Below are 25680 nucleotides of genomic sequence, written 5' to 3' on the forward strand. Positions count from 1 at the left end.
AACACTGCTGGGTCACTCCTTATGACAAGAAGCAGGACACTTAGTAATGGGGCACATCACAATCAAACTGTTAAGATGTCACTTAGTATAGCAAGCACAAGGCCCTGGGTTCGGTCCCCAGCTCCGAGAAAAAAAAAGTCACTTAGTAGACACATTATCAGCAGCATATGGAGTTTTAAGTAGTAAACATAAAGGCAAAGATTTGACAAAACAAGAGATACCCACCACACTTTTATGGATGGTCATACACATAATCATGTCTTTGTGCCCTCCATAAACTTGCAGTCGATCATGGGACTTAAGCAGAAGGAAAAAAATCAGAGAATTAAGTCAGCGGGAGGACTTGATAAATTATACATTATCACCAATGTCTTTACAACCAAAGTCTCAAACCTGAAACCATTGTAAGGAGGGCTGAACAGGCTTTAAAAAGCTACTGATGCTTTCCAGAAAGCCTGTAAGTCGTGTCAATGATGACACTAAGTTCAGCACGCGGGGTCAGGAGTTCAGCGATATCCTTAGCTACCTAGGGCTGTACAACCCTGTCTCAATCCCTCTTCACCTATCTACCCCACCACCCATAAAAGGCAGGCAATAAATACAAAAATACTAGTTTTGACAACCAGGAGCCTGATCAAGTATCTCAGAGTGGTTTCTGAGTGCCGTCCTTGGCCTGGCTGCTTCCTAACCATTTTAGAAGGCTTCTGAAAGTATGGACTCAGGTGCCAATCCAACCTCACACCAGCACTAAGCGTCATACACAGTATGTGGACCTCATCCTACCTGTAACTCATAGACACGAACAAACTTGTCCAGGCAAGCCGTCACCATCACTTTCCCCAGAATATTCACCACAGTCACTGCGTGGTTGTGGCCTTTATAGATGCGCACGAGCTCACCAGTCTGTATCAGAAGAGAGACACTCATTAGACTGGTTCTTAGGATTCTAGTTGCATTTTCTGATTGTAAAGTTCTAAGGGAAGATTCCGAGGTAAATAATGCGGCTGTTCTAATGCTAACAGCTCATGTTTTTACTCTCAAGGACGTCAGCTACAGAAACATTACACATACCCTCAGACTTTAACATTTATTGACAAGCCAGGTAGTGGCGGACCACGCCTTTGATTCCAGCACTGGGGAAGCAGAGGCAGGAGGATGGATCTGAGTTCCAAGACAGTCTACAGACAGAGTTTCAAGGACAGCCAGGGCTACACAGAGAAACTGTGTCTCAAGAAAACAAAACAAAACTGGAAAAACCACATTTCTGACTTTGTGTTTCTGTTCAGGCACACAGGCCACAGCACACACACTGGAGGTCAGAGAACAGCGTAGGAGAGTCAGTTCTCGCCTTCTACATATGGATTAAGGGGACTGAACATATCTTGTCAGGTTTTGTGGTAAGCGCCTTTACCTGCTGAGCCATCCACAATCTCCTGTTTTTGAAGTATGAGTATTCCTGATCCAAGTATCAGAAATGCTCTAAAATCTACAGCTTTAGAGCAGACATCAATCACAGGTGAAAGTCCTATGCCTCACCCATGTGTCAGGTCACAGTCAAAACTTAAAAAACATATTAAAAACAAAATTACCTTCAGGCTATATATATGAAAGAACTTTTGTATTTATACTCAAGATATTTATTTTATATATACAAATGCAACATACAAAGAAACAATCTGAAATAAGAAACAATCGCCAAGCCGCACTCTATTAACCATTTCACTAGTCCCAAGTAACATGTCATGATGGCCAATGCCATCTAGAGATCAGGAAGAGCTACTCTTCTCTGAGATCGAGGGCAGGCTCTCAACCGTTCATGTCTGTTTATGTACTTTAAACACTCACTAAGAGCCCCGAGTTCAAAAGAGGCCTTCAAATGAAACCTTCCAAAACCCCAAGTCTTCCTGATTAATTCTCTTTGGTAAGGTTGGGATTCTGGGTTTGAGATCACCGAAGAGCACACACATGCACATGGGCTTCCCTAGACAATGGGTCAGATGTAAAAGACCCAGGGCTGAGGAAGCCTCCAAGCTTTAGACTCTCATCTAAAACTTCCGTCCCCTCAGCAACACAGCTTACGTGAATGTTGTGAGCATGCACCGACTGGTCACTGGAGCCACTGAACACGAGGTCGTTCACCACCTTAAAGAGAAACAGGCAATAGATTAACTTCTGTGTAAGTTCTGTCTCCTCTCTAACTTGTAAAGCATACTGGTGGCTGTGAATTTCCTATTTTAAGATGAACACAAACTGCATAAAATAATGTTTCCCAGACACATTTTCTAACTGAAAATGCGTGCCTTACCACCAGGCACTGATGAACTTGCCAGGGCATTGCTAGGTTCATGACCTACACAGGACAACTATGAACTACCCTAGAAGGGCATGAAGTGTGGCCACACTACAGTAAGATACATTTGTTTCTCGCCAGCGTTATTAAAAATGGTTGTTCACTTTGTGATCCAGGCACAAAGGACTATAATCCCCTCGACTGTGCGCTACAGGATGAAGCCATGTTCTAACAACACTGCAGAGCAGCAGAAATGCTGTTCACGCCACCACCCATTCACTCACCTTCATGCAGAGAACAGTCTTGCTGTGGCCCTCCAGGGTTCTGAGCAGCAATCCGTTTCGGGCATCTCGAACACTAATGGTGCAGTCGTAAGATCCTACAACCAGCAGTTTTCGCGCACCTTCCTGAGCTGTGGCGAGGCAGCTGACTGCCCGAGGGCCATGGCATTCAAAGATTTCCTGTCGCTTGTTGTTCTGAAAAACAACCAACCATTCCATAAAAGCAACTTACCAAAAAACGCCAAAAACAGCTAACTCAAACTGCTATATAAACCCTCCCATCTACTGCCCACCCCAAATCCCCAATGTTCCAAACCCTTGCATGACAGCTCCAATCTTCTTTGCTACTTATGACCTCCCCTCCCCTGATCTAGTAGTGCAAACCCACACAGCAAATTCTTTTCTATCCTTGAGCTGAACTGTACTGACCCTAACAACACCCGACTCCAGCGTAGTCTCTGCCAGACTTGGGACTCCTCCAGTGTTATTTTTCTTTCCTTTGCTTGCTATGCAGCTCAGCTGACCTTGAACTAGGTAGCCAGCCCAAACTACTCTCAAACGCATAAATTCTCCTGTCTCGGCCTTCATACTGCTCGAATTACAGGCATAAGTCACCATGCCTATGTTCCCATTGTGTTTTGTCCCTCCAAAGAATATGCTATATAATCTCATGACATTTCAAACTATCTCTGCTGAGAAGTGACTATGTTCTTAAACAATTTTAATTTATTTTTATTTATTGTATGCCTGTGTGTGTGCACATGTATTCAGGTCCCAGTGGAGGCTATCTGAGGGTACTGGCTCCCCTGGATCTGGAGTTACTAGCACTGTGAGCAGCATGATGTGAGGGCTAGGAACAGAAATCTGATCCTCTTAATCACCAGCCCTCTCTCCAGTGTAATGAAGATTCCAACCTCTCAGGAAAGACCTGACTGACCTCTGTGGGCATGTGGTGCACAGACATATGCAGGCAAAACACTCTTACACATAAAATAAGATAAACTAATCTAAAACAAAATAAGTAAACTTAAATTTTCCACGTTTGTGTTACTTTGCTCTTCTGCCATACCCTCACCCCCAGATGTCTGTCTTATGAGGTGTTTTAACAGAAGACAGCAGTCTTCCTATCAGAATGGCATGTTTACACCACAGATTCTAAAACACGTGTTCTTCATGCATGTCTCTCTCCCCTATCTCTTCTCCCTGCTTGCCAATCTTGCTCATAAAGCTTCATTTTTTTAAAAAGATACGTTGGGTACATACATAAAGTAAAACTCCCAGAAACTAAGCAGAAAGCAGCAGCTTTCATATAAGCAATGACATCAAGCCATCCTGACATGCTAAGAGCTGTCTGGAGTTCAGTGTGCAGTGAGGGACAGAGGGAGACTATCTCTCCTGAGCACTATATTCTGCATGCTAGAACATGGGCCAAAAAGAGCCAGTCCTCATGTGCAAATCTCATGCACACAACCATTTGTAAAGCTGCCCTCTACTTCTTGACTTTCAACCATCTAAAACCTTTTCTGCCTGACATCAAACTCTCCCTTTGTAATGTCAATCTCTAACAACAAAACCTGTACAAAAGAAATATATCTTATAACTATTAAGCTTTTGCCTTATAAATAGAATTTTAATTTTGCCCTTTTGTCTTTATTCCTATTGCTTAATTCAATCTGATCAGGAGACTGGCACTTCAATTAAAAAAAATCTGCACTTGTCACAATAACAATGGACCAAATCACTTATTATAAACGTACTAGAGTCTTCAAATGTCATTTGAAAAGTTTCCAAAAGGCCCAAACATCACATTTCTTACACCGTGCTAGTCAGTGCCACAGCAGAGGAACCCTGGCAATGACGAGGGGTGGAGCTACACCAGTCACACTTGGGAACCCTGCCTCCATGGATAGTGCTCCCACTCCCTTTTCCTCAGCCCGTCCTTCATGTCAGCTGCCACAAGGCATTCCCACAAGGTGTCCCTGATTCTACCAGTAAGTCCTACCCAAGTTTGTCAATGCACACTTACCTTCTTCTTAAACAGAAGCGAGATCAAGTCTCCTGGGGCACAAGCTTACTACTCTCATATCTCACCACCAGGAACTCTGTAACCGAACTCTGTATAATGCAATTTTCATTATCAACTAGATACAACCTAGGATCGCCTGGGAAGAGAGTCTCAGTGAGGTCTGTCAGGTTGCATTGTGGGTAATGAGAGACTGTCCTGAATGCACTAAGTGGGGAGGACGTGAACCACCCACTGCAGGTGCAGCACTCCCTAGGTTTAGATGCTGCCCGTTTAAGTGCAGTAAGGGAGCCAAATACAGAAAGCCTGCATGCATGTATTCACTTCCTTCTCTTCTTGGCTGTGGATATGACTGGCTTGTGTTGCCTTCAGCCAAATAGACTTTTTTGAGTTGATTTTGATTGGGCATTTTATCATAGCAACATAAACTAGGAAACTCTGGGGCCCAGCAAAGGAAGAAGTTTGCTCACCACATGAGTTGGAAAAGAATGAGGCTGTTAAAGAAACCTCAGAATGACTTCACCTCACAGAGCAGTCTCCAGCTACATAAGTGCCATACATCAGGGAACTCGAATTCACTTTCCATGGTGTCATTCTTAAATCAGACGGACTGGCTTAACATATGACTCATTATTTGGCCCAAATACCCAGGCTTGGTTTAGTTTTAGTAGGACTGCACTTTGGTCGTCCTAGCACACATGAGTCTGAGCTGACCCAACAGAGGACTGATCTCACTTGCACTGGAAAGCAGTGGTTTTTGAATAAAGGCCAGTTCTATTGTTTCCTCAGAGAGAGAAATGACTACTTGCTGTTTCCTACCAGAGAAAGCCGGTCTACTTACAAAGGGCAGGGAAATCCAGCCTGCTTCCCCAACCACTAACCTTTATGTTGAATGTGACCACAGTGCCATTTGCTAGACCAGCATAGAGGGTCCGCCATCTATTATGAAGGCAGAGAACCCGGTCTTCCAGCTGTAACTGTTCCATACATTCTCGGGTCTGAAAAAACAAAACGAAACAATTCCTTACTAACAGAGGGGAGTGGCAATGAGAAGTGTGAACAATTGTTCCTCGAAACACTTTTAAGTGTAAGGCCAAGATCGTAGGGTGTGGTACTATCAAAAAAATAAAAAACTCTAACGATACTGGTATTTCTAATTAAAAACATGAATTCTTTAAAGGGCTAACTTGAGTCTTAAGCTTCTTTTAAAATATTTATTTATGTATTTACTTATTTACGTCTTAAGCTTTTTAATCTTTATCTCTAGATAAAGATGCCCCTGGCAGGCTGGAGTTGTAGCTAGCAGGCATGGAGCCCTGGGTTCAGTCCGAAGCACATCACAAACAGGGTGTGGTGGCCTATGCCTGTTTCTCAGTATTTGGGAGGTAGTAGCAGGAGAATCAGAAATTCTATGTAGTTAACTTGATACCAGCCTGGACTTGCTGCTTGATGGACACATAAGACACTGACTGGTGTGGAGGCCAGAGGACAACCTGCTGCTTTCTTTCTTTCACCATGATGTGGATCGAATGGATCTCAACTTTGGTTAACAAGCTTGACAGCAAGAGCCTTTCTCTGTTGAGCCATCTTGTGGGCCCCATGGTCTGCTTTTTTAAAGTGGGCTCTGGGACTAGAAGGCATTTAAGGCAAGAACTTTACCAATCAACTCATTTTCCCGGCTGCCCTAAAATTTAACTTTAAAGAAGTTAACAGGGGCCAGTGGGATGGCTAGGCTGGTAACAGGTGCCACTGGGATGGCTAGGCTGGTAACATGGGCCAGTGGGATGGCTAGGCTGGTAACAGGGGCCAGTGGGATGGCTAGGCTGGTAACAGGGGCCTGTGGGATGGCTAGGCTGGTAAAGGTGCCTGTGGGATGGCTAGGCTGGTAAAGGGGCCTGTGGGATGGCTAGGCTGGTAAAGGTGCCTGTGGGATGGCTAGGCTGGTAAAGAGGCCTGTGGGATGGCTAGGCTGGTAAAGGTGCCTGTGGCCAAGCCAAGTTTGAAAGAGAAAAAACACTCCTCTGACCTCTGCACACATGTATATAAACACACACACACACATACATATACAAAGTAAGTAGATAAATAATTAAAATGTTGTAACTAGGATTAATTCTGGCAAACTAAGACCAAGGGGGTACACTGATACTGATGAAGAAAGAGAAAATGTGATTTATGCTAAATCTCCTATCTACCCAGGATGGTATCTACATGCTAAGATATGGCCTGAAGGAAAAATGAGAAAGTCAAACAGTAGGACAACAGTAAATGCAGCTGAAGGGTTAGTACCATTGTGATTTCTCTAGAACCACTAACCTTAACATTGTAGCAGCGGATGGTGTGGTCACTGGAACCTGTGTAGAGGACAGAATTCTTCCCAGAGGTGTGAGTGACAAGAAGGCAGTTCACTTTGGAAATGTGTCCCTCAAAGACACCAACACACTTCCGACTCTAAGGTGAAGCACAGGTCAGATTGGTACTCACAGGATTGAGAAGATATAATGTTTGCATTAGAAGTGTCGACGAAGGGCGTGGGTATTTGCATACTCTGTCACCAGTTGGTGGTGCAGCCTTGGTGCACAAAGTTTGTCAGCAGGGGCAGGCTTTGAAGAGTTTAGGATTTACAGCATTCCCAGTTTACTCTGTTCCATTCCTGAGGGTCAAGATGGGAGCTTCCTAATGCTGCCACCATGCCTGTAGCCAGCCACGCAGTTCCCATCATTACAGACTACAACCCTCAGGAACTGTAAGCCTAAATAAACACTTCGTTCGTTCTAGAAGATGCCCTGGTTGTGGTGTTGTCTCCAATAGAGCAAAAGAAGGGTATCTAATACAGACAATGCCTTTTACTAATGAAAAAAATGCTACAACTTCTAGTCCACTGCTGTATTTACCCAGATAGGCTACCTGGTACACAACGCGTGCTTAGTAAATATTTGTCGTTCACTAAATGCCAAGCAAAGTCATGTACAGTGCAATAACTACAACTATACATTTACGAAGCCACACTCAAAAATACCATGAGGCAAGAGAGAACGTCACCTAATGCTTAGGTCAGGTTTTTCTAATACACGGGGCAAGAGACCTAGAAAGTCTAAACTGCAGCTGCCTACCCAGAGCAGTTACACATTTGACTACTAGCTTATGAGAATACACAATTTAAAATGTCAGATGCTACACTGGTCCTAGTGGCATAGGAATGCTTTCCTGAGAACTATCTTACATGCTCCATCTGTGCACATACCAAATCTATTTACAATGTACATATATACATCCACATATAGATCTCACAACCTAAAAATTAGATGATTTACTAGATCAATTAATTTATCAAGACAGTTTCATGTAAGTGCTTTCTAAGCCTTTGTACCAGAGGCTGGCTTTGCACTCCAGGTCCTCCTGCCCCTACCTCCATCTCCCAAGTGACAGGACTACAGGCACAGCCACCACACCCAGTCCCACTCCTGCAGAGCATTGCTCACACTTCCATTGCCACTGCTTTCTTCCGAGGTCATGGCCCCAGATCACAAACCTGCTGTCTACTGGAAAACACCCCTTGTTCATCATCTAACACCTTTACGGTGTTGGTGCAGAAAGCATGCAAGTATTCCTAAAGTGTCCTGATTATCATTGTGGAAAGTGTTTTCTGAAGCATCGATGGGCATCACTTACACTGAGGGGAAGCATGGGAAGGGACTACTCCTGTCAGAACCTGTACTCTATAGTCACCAGAGAAAAATTCTTACTCAGACGCGCTGCGATCATCATTTCCTGCTTCTTCTATTGTGCAGCAGCTGTGTGACTGAGCACTAACTTCAAGGCTGGGGCCTGACTGGATGCTGGCTCAGAGAATAAACTGCAGGACTTTTTCTAATGGAGAGGGGAAGAGATCCTGAAGGTTCCTCTCAGAAACACATTTTAGGAAAATGTAATGAAGAAGGCAGGGCTGAGAAAAGAAGCCTACTGTCCCAGCTGACTGGAGGACCCACCACATCTAGGATCAGCCTGAGCCTCTAGGAGAGCCAGAGTGCTCCGACCATGTAAGTTACAGACAACATTAGACCTGATGCTGAAGGAACAGAGCACCACACTCACCACCAGGTTATAAACTCGGACAGTTGTGTCTGCTGAGCAAGTGTATAGTGAGTTCCCAAATATCTGAATTGCATTCACTGCGGCCTGATGTCCTTCGAAGCTTCCTTCTGTAGGCTCATCATCATCTCCTGGCTCTGAAGATATTTCTGGAAAACAAACAGGTTTCAGAGACATGTCTACTGCAGTCTGTCAAAACCTCCACAACCACATAGAGGGTCTGAGTCACATCACTGGACAGTCCTCTTTGATTCTAATTCCCAAGCAGAGAGTCACACTTTTCAAAGTTCTCCATTGGGAAGATTCCACCAAAACAAAACAAAAATGTTAGAACTAATGAAGTCAGAAAAGGAAGCCGGCTGAGCGGGATGGGAGTGCGGTGTGCCAAGTCCAGGACTACATACGCGGTGCTGACCCAGGCAGCACTCTTGGTGCAAGTTCTCACTTTATTTCCTATTCCATGAATATATTTAAGCCAACTTGACTTACTAAATTCTAAAACCCCCTTTCGCTGTGGCTGCTTAGAACACAATTACCTGAAGAGTTCTTGGATGCTTTGATGGAGGAGATCACCGTCTGAGTTTCTGCCACACTGAAAAACAACACCAACAATTTCTTGGCATCTGGGAGATTAGGACAGATGGCAAAACTAAACATTTTCTAAATCAAAAGAATCAGTTTTTCTACCTGAAATGTTTGAAATTTAAAAGATAAAAAGAAAAAGCAAAGAAGCAAATAAGCCAGAACAATAACAAAAGAAAAAAGAGCCAACTCCAATAGCCAAGATTTGATTTTTTCCTATTCATAACCTTTCACATATGTTTTAATTTAGAAAGAAATTCTAAAATTCTACTTAAAAGAGTAAATGAAAAAAGAGCTGTGAGGCCGCTGCCCAGATAGTGACCAACCTCACCTCACAGGAACGCCATCCCTGTAGCGGGTGCCAAGCTCACTGGTAGAGCTAACCTCATCACAACCAGAACGAGAAGGTTCTATTGAGTTCTGCTCTACAGCGGTCCAGGTATCTTTTTTCGATGGGCTGTCTGGTTTCTCTTCTCCTGATTCAGAAGACTCAATGGCAACTACTTCTAACTGAGGATTTGGGACTTCCAGGACTTCTAGGGAGGACTCGCTGTCTGGCTCATCTCTGGCAGTTTCTTGCTCCCGACCGGTTTGGCTGTCTCCCCAGGTGGAGGTTGTCACTTTACCGCCTTTAGCTGCCTTTCCAGTTTTGACCTTTCTTGCAGGCTTAGTGGTGAACACATCCTGTTCCGTGTCGCTGTTCTCGGGAACATGGGTGGCTCGAAGTGTCTTCTTCTTTCGAAGTTTCTTCTTCTTCTTGCTACCTCTAGTTTCAGCAGATGTCAGTGTGGATTCTGCCTGTTGCTCAGGCTGGTCAGCTGGGGACTGAGTTTCCTTCTCTGCAGGAGTTTCGGGAGTGAAAGACAGTCTCAGAGAAGAACTGCTACAGGCTTCAGATCCACTGCTGCCTTTGGCTGACCCTTCACCTTTGTTTACACCAGGAGGATCAGGAGACTGGCAAGGAGGAGAGTTTTCTCTGCTTCTGGAATTTCCTTGCTCCACAGAAAAATTCAGATCTTGGTTAACCTCCTGGCAATTTTCTGTTGACTCTGATGTTATCACTGCAGGGATAGCTGGGTAAACTGGACAGCTGTCACCGGCCACTCCTGAATCAGGAAATCAAACAGAAAAATCAACTTCCGTAAGCAGGGACTTTTGGTTTTTCTTCTATTTTGAATGTTCACATATTTAATGGTCTATGGGTTTTACTGTGTGTGTGTTTGTGTATGTGTGTGCGCGAGTGCAAGGAATAAGCTTGGATGTCCACGTGCCAGGGAACTTGTGTGGAGGTCAAAGGGTGACTCTACCTCAGCTTTTCATCTTACTGTAGGGATGCTGGTCCTCACTGCTTATGAGAGTACGTGACCCACTGAGTCTACTCCTCAGCTCCCACAGATGAATCACTTTAGTGATACAGGAAAATGACTTATTTAGTAGAAAAGGTCAGGTTACGGTAAACTGTCCTTTATATAGTCTACATGTAAACAAACATATACTTATGGTTTAAGACATTGAAATACAGCTCAGGATGTTTGTAGTTCAGTGGTAGTACTGGGCTTGCCTAATATGCACTCTGCAGCAGCCTTCCCCCCTAAAAAAGATAGGAAACATGGGACAAAATAATACATCCACACTTTTAAGTTCTATTAAATAATCTCATCTGAAGTCAATATAATCATTACATAAATTTAATATTTTTAAACTATGTTTTATTTATTTTGTGTACGTGGCCAATTGTGAAGGTCAGAGAACAACTTGCAGAAGTCAATTTCTCTACAATATGGATCCTGAGGATCAAATTCAGGTTTCTAGGCTTGGTGATGTGTGCACTCACTCCACCTGTCATCCCTGCAGGCATTATAAAAACCTAAATGCTGACCCCATAAAGCTAACTTAAATTTCAGTATGACAGATCACAGACATTAGATCTAGTATCTACATAATAAATACCTACCACAAAAGGGCCTGAGTAGCAGAAATGAAGGGGTTTTTCCAACTGCTTTAGCTTAAGGAATCACACAATGACAGGTGTGTGTGAAGTGTGTACATGTGTGTGTACATACCCTGGTGCAAGCGTGGAGGTCAAAGGGCAACTTTTGGGTGTCAGTTCTTGCCCTCTGCCGTACTGAGGCAGGCTCTCTGGTGGATCCTGCCGCTGTGGTTCACACGTCAGGCTAGCTGGCTTGCAAGCTTCCAGGCAATTCTCCTGCCTTGGCCTCCCACCCCAAGGAGTGCTGGGATTGCAGATTTGTGCCATCATATCCAGCAACATGAGGTGCCAGGATTACTTGGCCAGCTTTTTCCTGCTGAGCCATTTAATTTGGACTGTCAGTTTTTCTGACTGAACTTTTAATGTGATATTATTTGTAGTTATAAGATGTTATCCTCAAGGGGCTGGGGATTTAGCTCAGTGGTAGAGCGCTTACCTAGGAAGCGCAAGGCCCTGGGTTCGGTCCCCAGCTCCGAAAAAAAGAACCAAAAAAAAAAAAAAAAAAAAAAAAGATGTTATCCTCAACTGTTAAAAAAATCCAGGCATGTGTTAAGATCCTTGGCTACTTCTCAACCCACACAAGATCCTGTTAATACCAGTAAACACCAGAACCCTGTGGCCAACATGGCTACTTGCTTCTCAGGGTTCTTATCAGTCCTGGCTTACATCTGAGGTAATAAATGCAGTAAGCACTCAGAAACTGAGAGGACAGGCCTTACTGAGTAAACAGGCTGACCAAGCTTACCCACACATCAGAGACAAAGGAAGCATTGTAGAAGAGTCAAATGGATGTCAACTCATTAAGCTCTGAGAAAATCAGGGAACAATGAAAAATGAATTCTCTGAAATATTTTATTAGTTTTTTAAGACTTTACATTTATTTTATCTGTATGTTTTAGCACCGCTGTGCATATGAGGGTCCAGGTTCTCTTCCTTCTTGTGGACTCTAAACGTTTAAACTCAGGTGATCAGGCTTGCTGACAAACCTTTACCTGCCGAGCCATCTCTCTAACCCCACACTCTCTGAAGTACTTGAAAACAACAGTCCTATATGAAGTATCTGTCAATGAAAAGCTAACTATAATAACTAATTATTTTATTTTTGAGAGAAGGTCTCAGAGCCACAGCTGGCCTGAACTTGCAATGCAGATCAAGCTGAGACCTGATCTCTAACTAAAGATCCACCTGCCTCTGCCTCCCGAGTGCTGAGCTGACAAGTGTGGCTTTGTTTCATTAGCTTTACAACTGCCTCTGGGGAAACGCTTACTTACTATTAGTTTGCAGTAATTCCTTGGACACATTGGAAGCAGAGCCTTGTGGCACAGTGTTCATATTCCCCTCTTGTTCAGGAGACATGGGCTCTTGTTTAATCTGAATTGATGAATCAGGGGCAGTACCATGGGCTTGGAAAGTACAAGTGGTTATTTGGAGAGGGGTTCCAGAGGATGGTAGAGATGCATGGGAAGGAGGTGGATCCAGAAACCCCGGGAAAAAGGGTACAGGCAGCAGAGCTGTCTCAACAGATGGCTGAGATCGGCTGTCTCTGTGTTCTCGTGCTATGAGGCTACAGGGAGTCTGGTCTGGGTGCTCAGAAGGTTCATACGTTTCTAGAACAGAAAACACAGACACACAACAAATGCAAGAATGTTATTTGGAAAGTCATTTATTTCTTAGCCAGATTTTATTTCTTTTGTCTCACTGTTTAGACCAGGCCGGCCTTGAACTCACAGATCTCCATCTAATTCACTTTCCAGTGCTGGGATTAAAGGCATGTGTCATCATACCTGGTTTCCAATATGTATTTTTTTTTTTTTTTGGTTCTTTTTTTCGGAGCTGGGGATCGAACCCAGGGCCTTGCGCTTCCTAGGCAAACGCTCTACCACTGAGCTAAATCCCCAACCCCTCCAATATGTATTTTTAAAGACTAGGAAATAATTTTAAGTTGGGCATTGTGGTTCACGCCTGTAATCACAGCCCTCAAAAAGTGGGAACTAGAGGATAAGGATTCTAAGCAGAATAGCCAGACATGGCGGCAGAGCGTTTACTGCCAGCACACAGGAGGCAGAGATAAGCAGATCTCCATGAGTTTGAGGCCAGCCTGGTCTATAGAGTGAGTTCCAGAACAGCTAGGGCTACAGGGAAGACCCTCCCTGAAAAAAACTACAACAAAAAATTAAAAACATACAAAAATTAACTTAATAATGTGTTAGCATTCTCCCTCTCAACTTGTCCAAACAAAAATGTCTAATCAGTACAACTATCAAGGGCGCAGAGAACAAGCTGTAACAATTACACTTCTCAAAGTACAAGGTGGGTCACACCTGCAATCCTAACATTCAAAGATTTGAAAACGGAAGACTGCACTGAGTGCTATGTCATCCTAGACTATATATATAAGTCCTGGGACAGCCTGGGCTACTGAGTTAGGCCCTGTCAAAAAATAAGAATTAAAAAAAAAAAAAAAGTCAAATTTTAAATGACTTATCTAAGTCATATAGTTACTAACAGAAGCCAAGATTTAAACTCAGTTCTTCTGATTCCTCATCAAAGCAATCTGTTATTCTTTCTCCTCCTTCTGTAACTGGAACCCCACAATGTAAAGCAAACCTCAGGCCTTGCTCATACAGGGCAAGCACTCAACAACCAAGCTCCACTGCCAATTCTTTTTAATCCACCACTATGAAATGCAGGTGGGCCTTGAACTCACTCAGATAAACTTTCACCTCACAACTTTCCCATGTCAGCTTCCTGAGCAGTGCAGATTACAGGCCTGGGCCACTCAGCACAGCTCTGTCACACATTTCCCAGACATCCAAGTCTCTGGTTTTTACAGAATGAAACTATGGAGACATGCAGGAAAATGTATGACACTCCCACGACTTGTGCTTTAGCCCTGACAAATCACAAACTTAACAGTTCATCAGACAGGCTCTAAATACCTTGTAATCCTTGTAAAATCTGTATCCTGTGGGTCCTCAGTGCGCTCATCTCCACAGTTACCTGCTGCTTGAGCATGAGCAGCCTCTGAACTTCCACGTAGGCTGTCTGCAGTGCTGCCCGCGCCTGCAGGAGCTTATTGTCCATGCACTGCAGAGACTTGCTCAGCTCCTCCTCTCTTAAGGAGATAGTCAATAGCTGGTCAACCTGAGAACGCTCTGTCAAAACAAAACAAAGGCCCAGTTTAGTTACACTTTCTTCAAAGACAGAAATACATGTGCTTAGTACAAACCTGTCTTTCTCTCTCAACATGTGAATGAGGCTCAAGGATCTTACCCCACCCCCTGCCTTTAGGGACACCTCTGTCCTAGCATGCAGGCTGCTTTTGGTCTTGTTCCTTTCTTTGGCTGTCTCTGTACTCCTCACACAGGGCTTTGGCTGAGACCGAACTTCAGGCTTACAGTCCTTGCACTTTTCCTCTGAGGCCATGGTTTTCTACTCTGTTACCTCCATCACCACCCCCCTCACCCACCGCGTGCCACCGCACTCTCTCCTGATGCTTCTCTTGATGTGTCATGTAACCTCAACATCTGAGGCACCCGTCCGCTCTGCTCTTGGTGTCACAGCTACCTTTATTAAAGCTTCCCTGAAGAAAGTCTAGTCTTGATACTGAACAGAAATCTAGACCCAAATCAGATCCTGTTCTACTACACACTCCTCAACTGACATTAGAAAAGCAAACAAGGTGCCTCAAAAATAAAAAGTGAAGCTAGGCTGGTGGCTCACAAGCTAATTCCAGTCCTGGAATGCAAAGGCACAACTACCTGGAGTCCAAGGCTAGCATGGGTCACACTGTAAGTAAGTGAGAGGGGCAAATATTTAACCAAATGACCTCATTCCAACTGGAAAATCCCAGAGAGATTCCCAGCCTCTATTGTCTACAATATATATATAACTTAGCCTTCAGGTTTATGAGGTAGCATGTATTTCTTAGCTACAACTGTTGCTTGGAGCAAGCAGTCAAACTTTTTTCTGCTTTTAAACAGGCAACAGGGGTTAGGGAGATGGCTCAGTGGTTAAGAGTGCTGACTACTGTCCCAGAGATCTTGAGTTAAATCCCCAGAAACCACATGGGATCTGATGCCCTCTTCTGTCATGCAGGCATACAGGCAAATTAAGCATTCACATACATAAAATACATAAACAAACAAACATTAAAATAAGGCAGCAATGTGAGATAAACTATGCTTTAACCAAGTGTGGCGTCCTAAGTTTGCAATCTTGCTTTGCAGAGGCTAAAGTAGAATTGCAACCCAGGTCAGTTCAGGCCATCCTGGCGAGGACTGAACCAGGGGCCTCGTGCCTTTCCACTTAGCCACCACCCAGCAGCTTTTTCAATGAAAACAAAACAAAACATTTGCAAGCCTTGTGGTATGAAGCCAGAAGCTTGTAACCCAGCACGGGGAGGCAGGAATGAGGATTACTGCAAGTCTGAGGCCAGTCTGTATAGCAAATACCCTGTCTCAAAACAAACATTGAATACTGTGAGGCAGACGACCAGTGTTCCATGATTAGAAATCATCACGCCAGATTATAAAAAGGCTGAAGTGCTATCAGGGCGACTTCCTGTAATCAGAGACAAAGGTAGAGGACCCACCCAGCATGTATGAAGCCACGTGTTCTACACTCAGCAATGTTAAAAACAAAACAACGTTCTTCTGTAGCTTTATATAGCCATACCTTTCTTTCCTTTAATTTTCCTTCTTTTATTTTTTCTCTCAAGACTTGGTAGTTCAGGGGAAGATCCATCCTAAGAAGAAAATTGCATACCGAATATATAAATGTCATTGTACAAGAGAGGGACAATTCTGCTATTGCTTCTCCCCCCCCCGCCCCCCGTCGGAGCTGAGGACTGAACCCAGGACCTACCACTGAGCTAAATCCCACCCCCACCCCCTTTTTAAAGACTTATTTATTTATTATATATGAGTGCACTGTAGCTGTCTTCCGACACACCAGAAGAGGGCCTCAGCTCTCATTACAGATAGTTGTGAGCCACCACGTGGTTTGCTGGGATTTGAACCCAGGACCTCTGGAAGAGCAGTCAGTGCTCTTTTTTTTTTTTTTTTTTCCTTTTCTTTTTTTCGGAGCTGGGGACCGAACCCAGGGCCTTGTGCTTGCTAGGCAAGCGCTCTAGGCAAGCGCTCTACCACTGAGCTAAATCCCCAACCCCAGCAGTCAGTGCTCTTAACCACTGAGCCATATCTCCAGCCCTCTGCTATTGCTTCTGTCTCTATGAGGACAACAGAGGCTTTGTGCACAACGTAACCATTAGTCCACCTAATGTTTCTAATAAGAAAGCCCGAGACCACGTGTTTCCTGGTACCTTAGATGTTCTGAAGCATCTTAGATGCTTAGGTACTTAGATGTTCCCGGGTGCAGTGAGTGACACGTAGACTCCCGGGAGAACCAGTAACATTTTACTGAGTTCATCTTGGCATGGGTTGCACTCTAGAAACCTTTCCAACAAGACACTAAACCATCCACATACAAACCTCAACAATAGCTTTTAAATTAAATCTCAAGCTTCAAGTATATTTAAAATCACCTAACAGTATCTCCTCTGGCTAAAGCAAACGGAATTGGGCTTCAGCTTTAAAGGGAAAGGGGGTACGAGATCACAGATGGCTTGAACGCCGGAAAGAAAGTCTCTGAACTTTCTTTTCGGAAAGGGACCTGGGGATAGGAATGAGGATGATGATGATGACGACATCACCACCAGCACCACCCCACCCCCACCCCCACCCTCCCTTATCAGGGAGCCAGAGGGGCATAAGTGATTAAATGAGGGATTGGGAGAGCTTAACTAACTAGGACAATTACAGAGACTGGGAAAGTGTTGCAGTGTTCATGTATGTGCATTCTAATGCCATCAAGTCTCTCCAGCAGTAAGGTAAGCCTTCCAGCTAACTAAGAGCCCAACATTCGCACATGCTCTATGAATGCAGCAGTACCAAGTGCCTCCATGAAAACAGATGAAGTTACAGCTGAAGATGTGACCTATCCTTAGGTGAATCACTGCTGGGAGACCAGTTTTAGAGATGACTTCATTATTTTCCTGGTACTGTACATTTGTATCACATTACATCTGGTTTAGTAGAGCCACTCAGAGAAAAACCAGAAGGAGGAAAGTAAAGAGCATCAAGATCTGCTCTGGAGCAAAGGAAACCATACCCCAGATACCCCAGAGAAACGAGTTGAGCCTTTCTTGTCAATATCCAAGTCTTCCCAAGAGATGCTTGCAAAGGCATGGGGAATTGTACTCACCCCAGTGGCTCTTCGCTTCTTTCTAATACTGTGGCCATCGTTTTGCTCAGTACCAGAGGTACAACTGCTGTCAGTGGCTGCATCAGCTAAGCTGGAGACTGCATGACCTGAAGATGATGCAGTTGATGAAAGTGGGTTTCCTTCTCCAGTGCTCTCCTGGGTGTGGTGCTCTGATAGTGGGGTAGTCCTCTCCTGGCTATGCAGGTCTCTGGCTGAATGCATGAAAGGCATTATGTGATCAGATGGTAACTGTGCGCTATGTCGCCGCTGGGTAGGACCGGTGCCAACCCTTTCACCTGTTCTGACAGAGGGAGACAGAGGTGCCACTTCCGGTTCAAGATACATGGCTGCCTTCTGAGATGCAGTACTAGGTGAAGGACTCTGCTGGGCTTCCTTTTCTTTGCCAGCACCTTCTCCAGTAAAGAAGCCATATACAGGGGCCCTGTCCAAGACCACACTGCTTTCAGAAAGACTTCGCTTTCTTGCCAAGCCAGAGGATGAGGAAATGGAAACACCTTCCCACTGGAACCCCTCCAGACTGGACAGGTCTGGTTCTTCCTCTAAATCCAAGACTTCCTGTTCATTGTGAACCAAAGGTACCATTTCGATGCCAAACCTTAAAAAAGAGAGAGAGAGAGAGAGAGAGAGAGAGAGAAAGAGAGAGAGAGAGAGAAAGAGAAAGGAACAAATCAGATGTGGCTGGGGATGTTAGAAGTGCCAGGCTCCACTGCACAGAGGAATGAATGCTCCTGCTGTCAAGGGGCACGACCTCTAATATGGATTCCAGAGTGAAGTAAACAATACTGCAGTGTCACAGGCACTGAACTGAACTGTGTGCAGCTGCAAGAATGCAAGTGAATTAGAAACAAATGCTCCCCTGCCACACAGAAATCTTTGTCTACAATAAACATTTCAAAAGCAAGAAACCAGTTTACCAAGTACTCACACCACTAAGCCTGTCTCCAAGCTTTCTGCCTTACCACACCATGCATTTTGTAAAAGGACTAAGAAAGGAAAACAAGGCGAACAAATCAACAAGGACAGTGAAGTCCTGAGCCTGGAGGGTTCACTTATATTGTTGCAAAACTTACTTTCCAGCTGAACAAGCCTATGTTGAACACTTCTTGACCACTTAGAATGGCACCTCACTATACGTTATGAGTGAGCTTAAGAGAACGCCTTCTGCCATACTCACTGTAGAGCCCAGAGGGCCTACAGGAGGGCTCCACAAGCTCAGGAAGGTAGTAAGAGCAGGTAGTTGAAAAACCTGACCGCTAGCACGGTGGTGGCGGCACATGCCTTTAATCCCAGACAGAAGCAGGCCTTCTATTGAGTTTGAGGCCAGACAGTTCTATAGACCAGGTTCCAGGGCAGTCAGGGAAAAACCCTGTCTTGAAAACCAAAAGGCAAACAAATAAACAACAACAAAAAAAAACCCAAAAAACAAACAAAAAAAAAATCAAAAATTTTTACCAAACATTAAGATTCAGAGACAGATAGCACATTCTAGTCCACCTAAACCAGTGACAGATTCCTGATGATGTAATCCTGGGTCCAATTCATGTCTCAGGTGTGCTTCCATTTTAACGGCATCCTATGTCAAGACAGACTATCACATGTGTCATGTAGGAACAGCCAGTGCTTAATATTGAATTAAAGCAGACATTTACAATGGATATTTTTTGGCAAAAGTTTAATTAAGTAGAACAAGAACTCGCTTGTAATCAAGGCCAAAGGGTGGTAACCTTTAAAAGAAACCAAGGACAGGTATGAGAGAGGCACACACCTGGGTAGGCCTTTGCCCAGCTCTTGCTTTTTCTTGGTTACTTGTTGAATGACCTGTTCCCAGTTGACATTTCTCCTTGATGCATTTAGAATCTGTCGTAGGGTGGGCTTAAGCCCAGACTCCTTCTCGGTTTCATTCTTTCTATGGCCACTAATATTGCGAATTCGTCGAGCACTATTGAGGTTTGGCTCTGGGAGATGTGTTCCTGTTTTGGTCTTCAAACTAATGTGCCGGCTTAGATCTCTCTGGAGCGAGGCAGGAAAACCAAGTTTACTTAGTTCAGGAAGGAGTGTACCTGGGGGCTGATTATTGATATCAGTTTTTTGAAGCTCTGCATCCAAGCTAGTGCCCTCAAAGCTTTCTGTTTCAAAAAGTCCATCAGATTTAACAAGGTTGTGATCCTGTGCATCTTCTAGAGAGGTCTTCAAGTCTAGCAGTAAGCCAGAGTGTGGACTGGTAGCTGCTGTCACTTGTAACTCAGCCTCTTTCTGGTGAACTGTGGAATTATGTGGGGAGGCAGAAAGGTTCTCAGGTGTTCCTAGGATCTGGCTCCCTTGTTCCTTATCCCCAGTGTGAGCGCTGCAGGACGCGACCTCTGTAGTCAGCGAGGCCACATCTTTACTTTCTATGCCATGGCTTTCTGGCTCAGATATCGCGCCACTGTTTTCAGCTGAGTGTGCCTGAAACTCAATGTCCACAGAGTCTCTCGTAGACTCTTCTACACTACTCTCTTTTGCATGGTTCTCCACCCTTTTGGGTGTGCCAAGGAGTGGATGTTGCAGTGTTTTGGGACACTGCAGCACCTCTTGGGCTTTCTGTGATGTACTATTTAACTTCTCATCAGGTTCTTTTTGAGTGTCTGATGCAGTTTTATTCCCCTTTAAAACACGAGGGCATAAACCATGAGATTTGGATGTGTAGGAAGAACCATGGCTACCTTCTAAAGTAGACTTGTTCAGGAGATGTGAGTGATCTCCAGAAGGAAAGGATTTTGTCTCATTAGTTTTTGAGCGGTTCTTTAAATTATGCTTATGAGGACCCGATTTAGGGGTTGGAAGTGGAAGAAGTGGGGACTTCAGTAATGGGATCTTATTTGACTTCTGATGTGGTTCAGACTGCTCAGTAATGGGGCAAGCTCTTGCCACCTCACATAAAGCAGCACCATCAGAAACGGCTTTGTGATTGGAAGATCCAAGATCTACTTCCTTTTGTGTTTTTAACACTGGGGGATTACTTGTTTTATCAACTGGTTCTTTCAGTCCTGCAGTTATTAAGCTAAAATTAAAGAGAGGCTTATCTATGGTTTCTGATTTGTTGCCAATGACTTCTTTCAGGGCTGATTGTAAATCTAGAGTCCTCTGGGAAGGGTAAGGTGTCCAGCGGCGGAACTTTTCCCTTGCTTTGGTGCCATTTTTCCCATTAATTTTTGAGACTGCGGTGTCTGTCTGCTTAGTGGTTTGACTTTCTCGCTGCTCAAAATTGAACTCGAGTAAGCCTTCTGAAGGAAATGTATCACTTGTGTATCCCTCTTGAGGACTCCTGTACTTGCCAGCCTTGTCCCTGTCCTGCCGCGGCCACTTGCACCTCTCCTGACTGTACTTGCTTGGCTTATTAGATTTCTTGCTCCACATCTTGGTTACATCTTCCATTTGATAGTTAGAATTTCTGTTCCTGCCTTGTTGAAATTTGTCTCCAGGGCCCTTGTAATTCCAGCTATTTGTACCACGTACATTGGATTTCCAGTTTCCGTTACTGTTGTTCATGTGCCAGTTGGGAAAGCCACCTGTTCCTTCAGGATGCCAACCAGGATTCCTTCCTGTTCCATTATAATTCCAATCTACCATCCCATTGTTTGAATGCCAGCCTCCCCCAGAATTACTATGACTATGGAACCATGTTGAAGAGCCTCTTGTAGCACCTTTATGCCAGCCAGAACTTCCTCTTGGTCCACCACTGTTCCTCAAAGAATGTGGAAAACTGTTTTTTCTAGTATTGTTAAAGCCATCCTTTTCCCATTTCCAGTCCCTCTGTGGAGGGCCACGATGATGCCTTGCTGGTTGATTATAGCTCTCTCTGTCTTGGTAAGGAATTCGGTCTTCTCGTCTCCACTGGGGTTGCCTATCATCAGAGTTTCCTTCTTGGTTGTTACCGGAAGGTTTATCTTGTCTGAAAGAAAAACAGTTTGTCATTATGGATTAAATGGAATTCTTACATGTGCTTCTTTTAAAGGCATAATCCACCAAAACAACCCTCTCCCCTTTCTTAGATTACAGAATGGGGCCCATTTTTATTTCTGGTACTTGCTTTTACATCTATAATGTAATAAATTACCTTCCCCTTCATTCTAGAAACATTAAAAATTGGACACATTTAAACTATCCTCCCAATTTTGGGAGGAGGGGCAATGGAGGTTATTTTTCTAGAATTTTGTTCTTATTATCTTAGCATTTTTACATTATCCAGCTCTTTTCAAAATAAAGACTCTAGTTTGTGGTTATGATTATTGTTAATTTAACTCCATGTTCAGTCAGTGGTTATACATGATTTCTCCAGATACAAGTTCTTACTGAAAAAAAATCTATTTTCTAACCCACTTTAAGTAGTAAGATCACACTTTATCAAGTGGCCATCTGTAACTGTTAGTAGTATAAAAAACATTGACATACACCTCCCGTTTGGAATAGGCTTAGAACTGAGCTGACACAGTAAGTTAGGTCCCAAATGCAGTAAAACAGCAACACAGGCCAAATAAGGAATCCCATAAAAAAGAATTCCATTTGTAGCTACAAAGAGCTTCTGAGCTACAGGCTCTTTACAGTGAAGCTACAGCGACTTAAGCTACTCATGTTACAAAAGGTGTCCACAAAAGGGAGTAAACTTACTTATCACAGCCATGCGTGAAACCAGTTTTCTTTACAAATTACTTATGTTGTATCTAATTTCCCAGCAAGTAACAGGTGCTCAAAACACCAGGTAATAAAGTGACCTAAAATTCGCCTCGTTTCTGCTAAAGACTTCACATAGATTAATTCATTAATGCTTTTTTTTTTTAAGATTACCTCATTCCATTTTACAATCCAGAAGCAATATGTTATTTCTTTTTAAATGAAGAGGCTCAAGTTTAGAGAAGCTAAGTAATATGAATGGAGTCATATAAACACAATGGGGTTGAGCAAAAGTCTGAGCATTGATTGCAGATTTTATACTCCCTACTCAGGCCCTGATATAGTAAAAATGTCACAGAAACAGTTTCTGCAACTGAATTTCTTTCTCTAAACTTGACTTAGGCCTGGAGATAGGGCTCAGCAGTTAAGAGCACCGGCTCTTCCAGGGGACCCAAGTTTCAACCCCCAGCACCCACTCATGGCCATCTGGAACTCCTGTTCCCGACACCCTCTTCTGGCCTCCATGGACAGCAGGCATGAGCATGGTGCAGAGACACACATACACCTTTGCACATACAATAATAACACCTTAGGCTGGGTGTGGTGATAACGCACCTCTTACAGTACTGAAAGGCAGAAGTGGGAACACCTCAGAGTCTGGGGACAGCCTGGTCTATGCTTTGAGCACCAGGCCAGCCAAGGTTTCATAGCAAGACCCTGCTGCTTCAACAAACAAAATACACTAACTACCACCTTAAAAACTGACCTTAAGGGGTTGGGGATTTAGCTCAGTGGTAGAGCGCTTGCCTAGCAACCACAAGGCCCTGGGTTCGGTCCCCAGCTCCGAAAAAAAGAAAAAGAAAAAAAAAAAAAAACTGACCTTAATTGGCCTTTGAAAGAAAATAGACTGTGCATGCACATGTGCATGCCATGGTGCACGTGTATAATCAGAGAACAAGAGTACAGTCAGTAGTCTCCTCCTACCACGTGTGTTTGGGGGACTGACTGTAGTTGTCAAGCTTGGCTGTAGTTCCTCTACCCACAGAACCATCCTGATGGCTCTTAACTGGCCTTTAATACCTGTAGTATTCTGGACATAAATTAGTTCCTTTCTCATAATATAGATTTAAAAATTCAACTAAGGTAGCATGGCAGCACTTGGAACAGGGCTACAAGGAATGTGAGTTGACTACATAAAGAGACCCCGCTTCAATCAATCAATAAATAAAGGAAATAAGTGGGTGCTTTGAAATAATTATGTCATTATAGAGGCATGTAAGACTCAAAGAATTTAAGTATGATATCAGTATATAATCATAGCCTCTGATAATGGTCAATCATTTACACAGCTAAGCTATAATAGTTTTGTTGTGTAAGAAACAAAATTAGTATCCTACCCATTTAACTCCTTAAAACAGAAGCACAGACTGCAACTGCACTGTAGTCAGGAGTATGTCAGCAGCAGGACTATGGAGCCCAAGGGGGTCAACAATCATGTTGCTGTGGGCATCTTAAGACTAAGAAATTCTTCTTCAAGGACTCATTTTTAAAATGTTAATATTTAGGGTAAAACTACGTATTTCCTACCCATATTTAGATCTCTAACAAAAAGCAGGGCAGCATATGTATAAATAATATTCAAGAAGAATCTTTAAAATTTAGAGTTAGAAATTTTCTCATCACATAGTAGGGTTTTAAAACTCATGAACTTCCTTAATTGTTCTCTCCTATCTTCTGTCTCATTAGTTAAAGTTCCTGAGGTCAAAGCCAGGTATGGTAGCACACACCTATAATCCCACCACCTTAGGAGATAGAGACAGAAGTTCAGAAGCTTCTTTCACTACGAGCAAACTGGATGCTTGATGTGGCTACATGACTACCTGGCTTAATTAAAAACAAACAAACAAACAAACAAACAAACAACTTTAGGCCATAAAATCAAGTAAGTAAATCCATAAATGCCTAACACACAAATACATAAACATAGGTATATAAAATTAGGAAGTACAATTAGGGAACTTATATATAAGAGGTCATCCTTTCCCCTAAGAGATATTATTTGGGCAATAAAAAATATACTACAGGGGTTGGGGATTTAGCTCGGTGGTAGAGCACTTGCCTAGCAAGCGCAAGGCCCTGGGTTCGGTCCCCAGCTCCGAAAAAAAGAAAAGAAAAAAAAAATACTACAAATGAATAATAGTTTAAATGTCTATTCAATGATACTTATACTCTATGGCTTTTGAGTAGAAAAATATACTAATAAAAACAGTTCAGACACAGTGACCCAGACCATAAGTTTTCAGTTTAAAGACTGAGTTTAAGGACAGATAATAATTAAAGAAAGCACTTCATAGTCCTTAGTCCTGGGATAGCAAACTCAAACAAAACATTATATTTAAAATAAGATTAAGCTTTAAAGTTCTTAAAGTTAGGCTTATTCATCTTTCAAATTTCAAATCACGAGGCTGTGAATGTAGCTTCAGTTAGGATAGTGTACTCTTCGCTGCACAAATATCTAGAGGCTGGTCTACAACACAGATAAACTGTCTACAAGCGACTCTTCTCTCAAAAAGCAAAACAGAAAACAAGCTGACTTACCGGCTTTGTTCTTTTCTTTCCTGTATTAACTGAACAAGTTCCTTGTCAAAATAATCTTCCTCTTCCTCTTCCTTTCCATCATCTTCTCTTTCCTGGGCATCAACATTATCTTTGTGCGACTGGCCAGAAATGTGCTTTGCATATGCAGAGAGGCCCACTTCTGTGACCCGGCACACTCGGCACTCATGACTAATGTCCCTAGGGAAAGAGGGAGATGAAGGACATTCAATGCTCCCCACTGGCATGGCACACTCACCAGACTCCTCTGAAAGACTCTCTGCAGACGGGCACAGTAAAAGGTTAGAGTCAATCAAGTCATTGCTTCTCTCATCAATTTAGTTATGTTTGTTCATAAATTACTTTGGAATAAATTTTAGATTCTTTTCCAGCAATCAAGAGGCAACACACTTCAGATTAATGGGCTTTAGGAGAAATCTTCTTGAATTGCTGTACTTAAAATCTTGCCAGAGGAAGCATGGTGAAAGTGGAGGCAGGGCAGGGGGCTCAGAGCAAACACAAGCTGCTCTGGGGCACACCCATGGTGCCAGCTGCACTCAGAAAGCCTGGTGACAGCACATCCATTTAATCTCCAGCTCTAAAGTGCTCTTCCAGTGAAAGTTGGGGGTGGAGCAAAGGGGAGGGGGAACAGCCAATCTCAGCCGGGAAGCTAAATTGGACAGCTGGCCCTCTGCCTGGAATGTGAAGACTCCGGACCCTGGCAAATGACAGCAGCAGTCCTAGCAAATGTTGAGTCTGGATGGTACATGGGACATATTCTGCTTCAGCGGACTTATTTTAAAGGGAACTGAATCCATGTCAATTGTAGGAAGTTAACAGCTGTTAGGCAAATGCTTTCTCTCAAGTTTCAGAAATTGATGCAGTCCAGATA

General features: G+C 43.5%; 1 protein-coding gene across 7 annotated transcripts in view; it reads right to left on the minus strand.

Annotated features, from left to right (window-relative positions):
- Zfp106 (zinc finger protein 106) overlaps nt 1-25680 on the minus strand; it is a 51371-nt gene that overhangs the window by 6717 nt on the left and 18974 nt on the right. Inside the window, exons 4-19 of one of the 7 annotated variants that reach the window (XM_087654499.1) lie at nt 24792-24989; nt 19309-21474; nt 17819-18138; nt 17523-17734; nt 15936-16005; nt 14198-14413; nt 12530-12865; nt 9600-10374; nt 9223-9278; nt 8690-8835; nt 6911-7045; nt 5476-5592; nt 2575-2766; nt 2080-2142; nt 784-903; nt 226-297 (exon numbers count right to left, since the gene is read on the minus strand). In XM_087654499.1, coding sequence (XP_087510625.1) covers nt 226-297; nt 784-903; nt 2080-2142; nt 2575-2766; nt 5476-5592; nt 6911-7045; nt 8690-8835; nt 9223-9278; nt 9600-10374; nt 12530-12865; nt 14198-14413; nt 15936-16005; nt 17523-17734; nt 17819-18138; nt 19309-21474; nt 24792-24989 — 5194 coding nt within the window. 7 annotated transcript variants of the gene reach the window in all.

Source organism: Rattus norvegicus, chromosome 3 (genome assembly GCF_021556685.1).
Source record: "Rattus norvegicus strain SHRSP/BbbUtx chromosome 3, alternate assembly SHRSP_T2T, whole genome shotgun sequence".
Lineage (NCBI taxonomy): Eukaryota > Metazoa > Chordata > Mammalia > Rodentia > Muridae > Rattus > Rattus norvegicus.